This window comes from Mesocricetus auratus, unplaced genomic scaffold (assembly GCF_017639785.1).
Source record: "Mesocricetus auratus isolate SY011 unplaced genomic scaffold, BCM_Maur_2.0 Super-Scaffold_100025, whole genome shotgun sequence".
Lineage (NCBI taxonomy): Eukaryota > Metazoa > Chordata > Mammalia > Rodentia > Cricetidae > Mesocricetus > Mesocricetus auratus.
Window position 1 is genome coordinate 12,404,186 of NW_024429206.1, and position 12,426 is coordinate 12,416,611.

Here is a 12,426-nt window from a genome sequence, read left to right on the forward strand (position 1 = left end):
AGACATACATGCAGGCAAAATACCAATGCAAAATGAAACAAAAATATATATTAAAAAAGATAAGACAGCACTTCTCTTTTCTTTCTTTCTTTCTTTTTATTTTTTATTTTTTGGTTTTTCGAGACAGAGTTTCTCTGTGTTGTTTTGGAGCCTGTCCTGGAACCCGCTCTGTAGACCAGGGTGGTCTTGAACTCACAGAGATCCGCCTGCCTCTGCCTCCCAAGTGCTGGGATTAAAGGCGTGCGCCACCAGTGCCCGGCTTGTTTTTGGTATTATGTGTTATGATTTTTCTGTGTTGTGCACTTCTGTTATTTTCACTGTTACATGTCTCTGCCTGATTTAGGACAGTGGGGCTGTGACTGCCCTTGTACATGTGATCTGACTCCATACGTAGCATTTCTTTGGGAAATTACTTAGGAGTAGACTGTGGGCTTGAAGGCTAGCTGGGTATTGAACAGCAATCTTTAAGGCCTGTAATCCCAGCTACTTGAAGAGGAAGGAAGACTGCAAATTATAGGGTGGGTTCAAGTCCAGTTTAGACAACTTGGTGAAATTCCCCAGCCCCTACCTTGCGTATTATTATTATTATTGTTATTATTATCATTATTATTATTATTATTATTATTATTATTATTGAAAATCATCTAAGGTACCCCCGCATTGGTTTTGAACTTGCTGTATAGCCAAGGCTGCCCTTAAACTCCTGCCTCTCCTGCTTCCATCCCCAAGTACAAGAATTATATGCATGTCCCATCATGCCTGGCTCTGAGGCCCTGTCTTAAAATAAAAATGTATAAAAAGAGTTTGGGGATACAGCTTGGTGATAGATTGCTTACCTGGCATGTGTGAGGCTTTAGGTTCTGCTCTGAGTTCCTGAGTACTAGTGGGAACTAGTTAACTGCTTCTTTATAAGGAAAAGGAGTCTTTACAGCTTCAGGAGGCTCTAGATACAATCAAGCAGAGAAGTGAGGCAGAGATTGAAGGAATGCAGCCTCCAGCCCAGGATTGCTGGCTGCTAACAAGCTGAAAGAGCCTCTGGTGGAGCTGTCGATTTTAGCCCCAGCATAGTGAACTGGGACTCTGACTTCCAGAATTATACAAGAACAACTGCTGTCTTAAACCATATTTGTGATGACTTGTTACAGCAGCTACAAGAAATCAATAAGGTATATTTTCTTTCCTTAAAAAGACTTTGTAGAGCCGGGCGTTGGTGGCGCACGCCTTTAATCCCAGCACTCGGGAGGCAGAGGCAGGCGGATCTCTGAGTTCGAGGCCAGGCTCGACCGACAGCCTCCAAAACAGAGAAACCCTGTCTCGTAAAACCAAAAAAAAAAAAAAAAAAAAAAGACTTTGTAACAGGGTCCCAATAAGTAGCCCTGGCTGACTTGGGACTTGCTATATAGAACACACTGGCCCGTGTCTCTCAGGGATTCTCCCCTCCTCCCCCACTTCCCTTCTGCCTCCCAAGTGCTAGAGCTTTTTGTTTGTTTTGTTTTTTCCAGACAGGATATCTCCTTGTAGCTCTGGCTGTAGACCAGGCTGGCCTTGAACTTACAGATATCTGCCTGCCTCTGCCTCCTGAATGCTGGGATTAAAGTTGTGTGCCACCACTGCTTGGCAACAGCTTTTATATTTTATCAGTAGGATATTTCACTAAACAGTTATGCAAAACTCACCATCATTATTAGTTTTGGGTTTTTTGGGGGTGATGGCTCATTGTGTAGGCCAAGCTTGCCTGAGACATGTCACCATGCATGGTTTAAACTTACTTGATATGCTTCTGTCCAATACAATTATTGTTCTTACTGTTTTGGCAAAAATCGTCTTTCTTCAAATGGGCTATTCTTTCTTTCTTTCCTCTGTGCTGAGGATGGAACACAGGACCTTGCTCTAGCCAGGTGTTCTGTTATTGAGCCATACTCCCACCCCTGTAGTGTTTTCTCAAAGAAATATACAAATGACCAATGTCGGTGAAAAGATGTTCAACATCGTAAGTGGTCAGAGAAATGTAGATCAAACCAAGGGAGATGCCACTGCACATCAATAGCATGACTCTGGGGAAAAGAGGTGGAGATAACGGGTGTTAGCAGCTGTGTGGGGGAATCTGGAATCCTCACACACAACAGTGTACAGTGAGATGGTGCAGCCATCTTAGATGACAGTTTTTGTAGGCCCCCAGATGGTGACATGACTACTAGGAAGCATAGTGTTATAGCATGGTGAATTAAAGCATGTCTACACAACTTGCATGTGGATGTTCATGGCACCATTCTTCATTAGCGCTAACATGGCCATCTCCTGGTGAAAGGGTAAATAGACATAGGACAGTACAGGATAAAGGAATGAGAGCTGATGCATTGCAACAGCATGAACCTTGGAAACAGATGCTAAGGGAGACAGGCCAGCCACAAAACACCATACATAATATGATTCCATTTAGATGAAATGTCATGAACAAACAACTCTCTAGAAATAGAGATTAGGATAGGTTTTTCCAGGGCTGGAACATTTGGAAAATGGGGATATATTAGATACATTGCTTCTTGAGGGGGCTGATGAAATGTTCTAAAATGTGTATATGCTAAAAGGCCCTGGTTGGGGGTGTGTGTAAAGGGATGGATTACGGTGAGTTATATTACAGCAAGTCTTTAATAAAGGTTGTGTTATTTTAAAAGAAGACATGTAGAATTACCTAGGGAACCTTTTAAAATACAGATTCCAGGGTCCCTGGCAAGACCTCCCAAGCTGATCTGAGAAACAGATCTTTCTGTACAAGGGGCTTTTGTAAAGCCAGTCCACACAAGGACTCCGAGGCATTCTGTGAATTATTAGCCTAGTGTGTGGTGTGTGTGTGTGTGTGTGTGTGTGTGTGTGTGTGTGTGTGTGTGTTTGTACACATTCATGCAGTTGCCTATGGAGGCCAGAGAGAATCAGATTCCCTGGGACTGGAGTTTCGGGCAACTGTTATATGATGTGGATGTTAGATACCAAACCTGGGTTTTACCAAGAGCAGTAAGCACACTTTACTGCTAAGCCATCTCTCCAGTCCAGTTTGTTTGTTTGTTTATTTTTGAGAAAGGGTCTTGTGATTTTTAAAAAGCGAGAAACCATGCAACAGAGTTCAAGTGGAGGCTTTTTTTTAAATTAGGGGAAAGGGTTTGTAAAGAGAGGGGTGGGGAGGTGGGCAGGGCTCTTTTAAAAGGGAACATAGTGAATAGGCACAGGTGGTGCTCTTAGTGGCTGCAGCCACTATCCAATCAGAACTCCAAGGACAGGCCAGTACAAATGCCTCAGTACTAATAGGTCTTATGTAGCCTAGATTGGCCATAATCTCACGATGTAACCAAGGATCACCCTGTACTACAGTACTGTGGTCACAGGTGTGTGTTACCATGCCCGGGAAATGCAATTTTCCTTATTTTACCTATTGAGTCTTGGTCAAAATCAGATTTAGTCTGCAAATAATATTTTCCTCCCTTATATTAGACCTTCCAGAATGACTGTTGGCTAAAAAATCCATACACATATAAAATAATAAAATTGCATTAAGGCTGTGGGTTGCTTTAGAAGTCACTTCCTTAACTGGGGTTACTTCAGCATTTACCACTAAGATACTTAGTGGCCATTATGATTAAAGGTGAACAGGGAGCTTCTCTTTTCTTTAAATAGCTTTCCCCTGTTTTAAAGAGAAAAGTATTAATTTTCTAATGGCATTTTGGTCAGGAGCAGTTACTGAGAACAGTGATTTTTATATAAGGACCTGAGACAAGTCATTCAGTATTCATAAGTACAAGAATAGAGTGCGCCGAAGCTGATGCACTGAAACCCAAAGGTAGGACATCTACAGGAAATGGCTTTGGCCATGACCATGACCTTCAAACTGGAGGTTCTGAAGGGAACAGCTGCTGCAGTGGAGATGCCGTAATCTAACGGGCAGCTTGGATGCTGCTGAGTCAATAAGCATAGGTCATGTAATACTGGATTAATTATAACTCAGCTTTTGTGATTTCTTCCACCCAGTATGACTCCTGGATATACAACCCACGTGTGTATACTTTTACTTCCGTACCTGATCATCGCTTAGAGTATCTAAAGTAACTAGTAAAAAAATTTGGCTAGGTGTTGGTGGCACGCCTTTAATCTAAGCACTGGGAGTGGGGAGGGGCAGAGGCAGGGGGATCTCTGTGAGAGATCCACCCTGGTCTACAGATCCAGGACAGCCTCCAAAACAATACAGAGAAACCCTGTCTTGAAAAACAAACAAACAAACAAAAAAGAGAAGTACTAAGTCTCTAACTCCCATTACCAAGTGGATTGTCAGAAACAAATGTGATCTTTATTCTTCAAGCCTAGAATGCCCACTAGTAAATGGTGGGCTATTCCATGTTGTTTGGTCTTGAGGTACACTCTTCTTATTGTTGCCTACCCATTACTTGTCTGTGTTGTGATAAAGACTTATCCAATTCTTATGTGTCCAGTATTCACCATTATTTTCTTCCCAAAATGTATGGTTCTCGGAGGCATCTAGATTTCCACCTAAGAAAGAGCCAGTGCTCTCAAGCAAGTAGGTAAAGGAGGTCAGGATGTCAGGATGCAGAGTTTACAGCAGTATGCTAAAGAGGCTGGGTCTGGCCCTGGGAAAGTTAGACTCCTGCGTCCTGGATCTCTGTACTGTGCCTTTATGATTTGACTACTTCCTCACCCCCTCTTTCTTCCTTGGGATCAGCCTTGAACATCCTGCTCCAGCCTCTCTGAGTGCTGGGATTATTGGCCAGCACTGCTGACTATCTTGGGGACTTTTCATTAAGTCTAACATTTATTTATTTATGTATGTATGCATGCATACATACATACATACATACATACATACATTTTTGGTGCTGAGGTTTGTACCAAAATAGGTTAAGCATGCACTCTACTGGTCAGACATCATCCTGGGTGCTCCAGAAAAACCTGAAACGGGGATTTCCATCAGTGAAGAATTAACTTTACAGGTCATATTTTCTGTTTGGTTGGAATGTGTATATATATATATATATTTATATATATATTTATTTATTTTTTTTGGTTTTTTTTTTTTTTTTTTTTTTTTTTTGGTTTTTTGAGACAGCGTTTCTCTGTGGCTTTGGAGGCTGTCTTGGAACTCGCTCTTGTAGACCAGGCTGGTCTCGAACTCACAGAGATCCGACTGCCTCTGTCTCCCAAGCACTGGGATTAAAGGCGTGCGCCACTAATGCCTGGCGGAATGGATATAATTTTTGATGCTGACTTTTTACTTTTTGTAATTATTTTTTATTTGTTTTTCTTTATGTGTGTCTGTGATGTGTGTGTTTGGGGACAGAGGTTGACTAGTGTCTTCCTTGTTTTCTCTTAACCTTATATATTGAGGCAGAGTCTCTTAGTTGAACCCAGAACTTGCTGATTTAGCTAGTCTAGCTAGCCAGCTTGCTCCAGGGGTTCCTCTGTATTTGTGTCCCAAGCGCTCTAAGATTGCAGGTGGGCTGCCATGACTGCCTAGCATTTACATATGTGGTGGGAGTTCAAACACTGGTTCTCACACATAGGCAAGCAGTTTACCCACTGAACTGTTTCCTTAGCCCCTTGTTTTGCTTTTTTGAGAAGGATGTTGTCACTTTGCAGCCCAGGCAGTGGATCTTATGTAATTCCTGAGGAATGGAATTAAAGGTGTGAGCCACCATGCCCAGCACTGTGGACTCTTTGTAGAGTCTCCTGGGCATGTTTGCTTCCATAATGACTTTGGTGAAGACAGTACATACCCACTTCTCTATTGTATTTTTCTTTAGATTTTAACATTTGAGACCAAGAACCCAACTGAGTTAGCAGAACGTTTGCGCTCCGTTTGCGGAAATCAGAGCAATGCCTATGCCCGCCTGCTGGAATACCGCCTGAATGCCTTGCGCGGACTTTGGAATGCCCAGCGCCAGCTGGCCCTGGAGGAGCAGCATGAAAGGGAAGGCTCTGGTGATGAAGAAACCTTGGCCCTGCTCAAGCGCCAGGGCTTGCTGCAGCAACCTGAGCAAGCGCCCTTCACGTCCCGGGTGGGCCTCCTGTTGGTCTTCCCCCTTATTCAGTCCCAGAGTAGAACAGACCCCTCCCTCTGTAACATAACTGCTGAGGTGCTATTGAACTGCCTGCGTGACTGTCAGCCTCTGAGCTTGACCAAGGAGCCTGCTGACTGTCTCAATGGGATAGAAACCTTGCTGTGCTCTTGGCTAGAGGAGACCTCGGACACAGGCCGACACATACCACACAAGCAGAAGGAGAACGCTGCCGCTGCCCTGGTGGCTTTGGCGTGTGCCAGGTAAGGAAAATAACACGCACAGTGTGCCACTTGGCGACCGACCCTCTGCCTTCTGCAGTTGCACCAGGTGTATTTCATGGATATGTCAGCATGTGCTTCTGTTGAATGTCATAGCTTCTGTTTTTTGTTTGTTTTTTATTCTTTGGTTTTTTTGAGACAGGGTTTCTCTGTGGCTTTGGAGGCTGTCCTGGAACTAGCTCTTGTAGACCAGGCTGGTCTCGAACTCACAAGGATCCACCTGCCTCTGCCTCCCAAGTGCTGGGACCAACGCCCTACTCAGCTTTTGGTGTTCTGCTCTGCTGTAATGACAGCTAGGAACATCGGTCTTGGCTGCAGCAGATTGCTCTCAGGTGGCTCATCTTCCACATCAGCAGAGGGGGCTATGTCTGTTTCTCCCTTCAGGAGAGGCAGGACGTTGTCAATCTTTTTTTAAATGTCTGTCAATAAAGGAGTCTCTCAGAAAATCACAGGATTGAGTTCTCATCTGCTCACAAGACTAAGTCATAGATTGTATTTCTGGGCCCCCATTTATATATTTTTAATATTTTACATTTAGTTATTATGTATGTGGGGTTCGTGCATATGACGGTGCAAGTGTGGAAGTCAGAGGACCACTTGCAGGATTCAGTTCTCATCTTCTACTATGTAGGTTCTGGGATGGAATTCAGGTCATCAGGGTGGTAGTCCTTTCCTGCCGACCCATCTCACCTGCCCTGGGTCCTGCTTAACTGAACGGTGTCTTGGTGTGAATAAAGATGTAGTAACACGTTGTACTCTGTGCTGATGTGCTTGACATGCTGACACTAGGAAAAATAGACTTGGAGTTGTCCCTCCCCACCCTACAGGGCCTTGCTGCAGTGCCCAGGCTCATCTGCAGCTTGTAATTCTCCTGCCCAACAACAATATGATCCCATGTTTGAGGAGGAAGTTCACTGCCCTTGTTCCTCTATGAATGTATCTGTCAGGGACCTGTTACAGTCATGGCCTGTCTGTCTAGTGTCACTCGGTTGTCTTTCTTCCTTAGAATTTATTTGGGGGAGGGCAGTGTGCAATCATCTGTTTGTAACCCAGGCATATGTGGGGTTACTGTCTTGGAGGAGAATTTTTCTTTATGGCTTCAAAACTGACCTTCAGTTGATTGAATCTCCAGTTATTTTTAAAGGAAGGGTAGCATCATCCTACACTGTCAGCTCCTTTGCCTGGAGCAAACTGTCACAGGTTGGTCCTGATTCCTGAAGACTGCAGCTGATCTTGCAAACTCTGGCATGAGCTTCATTCTGGAGACATTGGCTGATACAGAAATACGATTCTCTGTAAAGGCTTCAGATTGGATTGATAGATTTTTTTTCTGCATAGCAGAAAGCAATTTTGAGAGTTGAATAGATTTATTATCAATGTAAAAGTTCCATTTTGAGAAAATTCCCATTTAGACAGTGCTATCTTTAGGCAGGATGTTGGAAATAATCAACCCTTTAGTTTTGAGCATTTCGTTATTAAACATTGGATCATTAAACTCACATTTTAATTATGAACCAAAATTCATCCCAGCCACAAATACTTATTAAAATTGTATGTGTTTGAGATTCCAAATTCTATTTGGCACAAATATGAAGTTAATATTCCTCCCCCTCCTGCCTCCTCCTCCTCCACCTCTTCTTTAATTAGGTTTGCTTACAAGAGCATGGGTGAGAGCTTATTTATAGGAGCAAGGGTACTTACCAGTGGCTAAATCACTGAAGATAAAATGCTTCTCCCTCCCTTAATAACCATTAACTGCCTCTGAAAGGGTGAAACCTCCTGAGCCCCTTCCCACTCCATTGCACAGTGTGGATGGCTCTGTCTTGTGTAGGTCTCATACAGGTAGCGAATGGCTGCTGTGACTTTATGACCACACAGTCATGTCACTAGAAGACCTCATTCCACAGCACTCTATTCCTTCCCAGCCCTGTCTTTGTGTTCCTCTACCATGATGTTCCCTGAGCCGCAGAGGGATCATGTTCATGCCCCACTTAGGGCTGAGCATCCAACAGTCACTAACACTCAGGACTGTACTTAGTTATGAGTACTTAACTGACACTCACTGCAAATTGACACTTCTCTGACCAAAGCTGGCAGCAGCATTAAGCTATGAGCATGAACATAAATATTTAGAAGGCAATTTGATGGGTACAAGCTGTCTATAACAAAACAACTGTAGTAACTTTCCTACTAGGACGTATCACCTTCCCAGCCATAGGCTTTTGGCCAAGATTACTTTACCAGGTGTGAAATTGTCAAGTGGCTGTTTACTCCCTTCCCCCTTCAGCAGGTATGCCATTATTGCCTGGCAGGTCGGTGGTGTGGTGCTCAGTCTTCATAACTGAATGAGACTGTTAAAGGATTTTTTTTCCCAGCAGCCCACCTAGTACCTTCCAGCACCCTAAAAACTAGCCAGCAGGAGGAAGTTTCCAGTTTCTCCTGCATGGGATGGGGGCCTTTTTTGAGGGGGTATTGTTATTGCTTTACCAATCAACTAACATTTTCTTTTGTCTTCAGCTTTTTCAGATAGGGTCCCCTATGTCAACCAAGGCTGTCAGGGAGAACATAATTCTCCCTTCTCAGCTGTGTTCACAGGCGTTAGCTACACACCCGGCTTACAAGTAATACCTGTCTAACATCTCTCTGGCTTGTAGGAGCCTTGCTAACTCAACTCCTAGGTCTTAGAGATTTGTAGAACTGGCAGTTGAATGGTCCAGGGATGATTCATTCTGCAAAACCTTCATGCTCCTTGATTTTAGCCAAGAACTCTTCTCTGTGGTCAAGAAACAGTGGTGAACAGGCAGAGTCCCTAAAATTTCAGGGTTTGTATGAGAGTGAGGAGGGCAGCCACATATATGTAACAGATGATTTCAGGGATTGATAGCAGCAGACAAAAAGAAGGCAGGATTGGTGTTTGGTTTTTCTTGTTTTTGTTTGTTTGGTTTGGTTTTTTCAAGACAGGGTTTCTCAGTAATTATGGAGCCAATCCTGGAACTAGCTCTGTAGACCAGGCTGGCCTCAAACTCACTGAGATCCGCTTGCCTCTGCCTCCCAAATGCTGGGATTAAAGGCATGTGCCTTCACTGCTCGGCATTTTTTTTAATTCAAAATTTATTTATTTAATGTACTTTGGGGTTTTGCCTGCATGTATGTCTGTATGAGGGTGTCAGATTATGTGGTATTGGAGTTACGACAGTTGTGAACTGCCACATGGGTGCTGGGAATTGAACCCAGGGTTCTTTGGAAGAGCAGCCAGTTCTCTTAACCATTTGAGTCATCTCTCCAGCCCCAGGATTGGTGTTTTCAAAACATGTTTTTAGATTTATTTATTTTATGTCTGTGTACCACATGTGTTCCTGGTGCCTGCAGAGACCAGAAGGTAACATTGGATTCCCTGGAACTGGTTATAAATCATCATGTAGGTGCTGAACTCAGATCCTCTGCAAGAGCAACAAGTGCTCTCAACTGCTGAGCCATCTCTCCAGGCCCAAAGCAGGATGTTTTGGTAGAGGATGACTAAGTGGAGGTGGGGCGGGATTGGCTGGCTACCTGGTATTAGAGCTGAAGAGAGGGTGGTGAGAAAGAGCTGGCACAGGAGCCAGCAGTAGAGAGTTCCATAGAAGAGTAGTAAGTGGCAAAGAAGGGTGAAGGGTTCCTGGACTGTCATGGAGATGAGATGGCTCTAACCTAGATCATATAGGAATTGTGAGCCATGGAAGGGCTTTACATATTCCTCTTAAAATGTGACTGAAGCCAGTAGGCTGGAAATGCTGTCAAGTTAGTGGCTCTAAATTCTCCACATGTGCTTTGTCCCTCTCTGTTACTCGGTGTTCTTCCGGAGAGTTGTGCCTGTTGATCAGATGAAGGAGGGAGAAGCCACAGGATTTAGGTGACAGGACAGATTGTGCAGTTATGATTGGCAGTGCCCAGTGTCAGTGTCTGTGTCTCCAGGCTATAGGTGGTGCCTTTATACTCTGCTGCCTCTCTGCCTTATCCTGTTCTCTGAAGTGTTCGAGATAGTGCAGCAGGCAAATTATAAGGCAGCCTGAGCCTGCTAGGTCTCTTGATGTGTGTTCCATTTCTGTTGAGGATAGGCACAGGGTACCCACCAATTAAGACTTGCCTAGGAGAAGAGGCCAGCGAGTGAGTCAGCTCATCAGATCCAGGTTGGCCTTTAGTCTGGGCAGGCTCTGGTGATTTATACCTGGAGTGCTGACAGGCAGGTCTTTTGCATCCTGAAAACACCTTTTCAATCTGCTGACCTCCCAGACTTCCCAGAGCCTCTTGCTCTGGGAACCATGAGGAAGTCAGTGAATAGTGAGTCCTGCAAGTGAGATGCTTCGTGAAGCAGATGAACTTAAAGACTTCAAGATCAAGTTTGGAAACACTGTTGAGGCTCACCCTGTCACGTCTTTCCTGAGGATCAGGTGGTATGGTGATGGAGACTGTCAATACACGACACCCCAGGTGCCTGAGCCTTGTGCTTGGTTTTGTGTCAGTGGGAATGCAAGAACATCTCCATGGTCACAGTCGTGTTGGTCTCCCCTTCTCATGTTCTACTAGAGCCAGTGGTTGTGGGTATGATGGCTGAAGTTTGTACATTTTCTGGCCTGTAGAAGCAGATAGACCTATCTTGGATCCTTCTCCTGTGGTTAATAAAATGAACACTGACTGCCTGACTTGGTTGGTTTTCAGTGTGGGTGGCTTTTCTATCCCTTCCTTTTCTCTCTAGGGGATCATTGAAGACTTTTGTCCACACAGTCCATCTGCTACAGAGACAGACTGAGCTGGGCTCCCTGCCTGTCGCTGATGTTTTATATAGGTGAGTTGTCCTTCTAAAAAAATCTGTGCATGGATGCTCTTAGGGGCAAACAGATTACTAAATCTTGCTAATTCATAGTTTTGAATAAATATAGAATCATAGCTAAGTGCTTAAGGATGTGAAAGTGTTCCTAGAGTGTTTTTGTTTTTTTGTTTTTTCTAATTTAAAAACAAATCCTAGTCTGTGATGAGTTCTTACTGTAATAGGAGATGACAGTGTGTTCAGGTGTAAAGAAGAAATTGAAATCACTCTTGATCTTGTTATCCAGCAAGACTGCTTGTATCATTTGGATATGTGTACTTCCCACACATGGCCCTCTTTGCCTCTGTTTCTTTTTCCCTCATATACATTCGTCTATTTAAAAAACCAGGTGTAGTGGTGTATGTTCATTAATTCCAGCACTTGGGAGGTAGAGGCAGAAGGATCAGGAAGTTCAAGCCAGCCTGGGTTACCTGTGACAATATTACTAAAATCTAAATCCAAACAAACAAAAAATAAGCAAATAAACAGTAAATAAATAAATAAAATAGAGTGAGTACGTTTTATATCAGATAGATTTAAATTTTTGAGGATATATAAGGTTTTTTATTTATTTATTGTGTACGTGTGGGTGTTCCCACACATGGTATGTGGTACAAGTGTGGAAGAGGCCACTGACAGAATCAGGTTTCTCCTGCCTTCTACCTTGTAGAGTCAGGGTCTTTCCTGTGTCTGCACCACACATTCCAGGCTACCTAGCTTTTTGAGCTTCTGGGCCACTTGGATGCCCTTCTCAATGTGGGAGTGCTGGTTTAGGAGTGTGCACTACTTAGTACACATGGTGTTTTGCATCCATCCCAGGGGTTGAGCTCAGGCTATCACATTGTACAACTGGTGCTTCTCGTCCACCAAGCCATCTGCCTGGCCCAAAGTTTTGTAAGCATTGCTTTGTAATTTTTCATTAAAATATACTATGAATACTATTTAGATATGTATTTCTTTAAACCATTTGTGCTTGCTCCTTAGCTGGTAAGTAGACTTTGTCGGAATGGGTACTCTCAGGTCTTTACAATTTTCCTTCACCCCTATACAGGCTGCTGCTTTTGGAAGGGGGACCTGGATCCCCATCCTGTTTACTCGGGGGAAAACATATAGTATCCTGGGGGTATGAAGACATGCTGCCTGCACCAGACAGCAGCACTGGCTCCAGTTCTGAGAACAAAGGTAATGCAAGGCTTGGTGCCTTGGGATTAACACTAAGATGTGAGAAGAGTGGTTTTAGATC

At 43.8% G+C, this 12,426-nt stretch overlaps 1 protein-coding gene across 8 annotated transcripts in view; it reads left to right on the forward strand.

Moving 5' to 3' along the window:
• The window catches only part of Hectd4 (HECT domain E3 ubiquitin protein ligase 4), a 155,786-nt gene that overhangs the window by 25,632 nt on the left and 117,728 nt on the right, over positions 1 to 12,426 (forward strand). For all 8 annotated transcript variants that reach the window (XM_040731260.1, XM_040731261.1, XM_040731259.1 and 5 more), the window contains exons 2-4: positions 5,805 to 6,322; positions 11,073 to 11,162; positions 12,235 to 12,365. In XM_040731260.1, the coding sequence (XP_040587194.1) occupies positions 5,805 to 6,322; positions 11,073 to 11,162; positions 12,235 to 12,365 (739 nt within the window). The remainder of the gene's footprint in view (positions 1 to 5,804; positions 6,323 to 11,072; positions 11,163 to 12,234; positions 12,366 to 12,426) is intronic.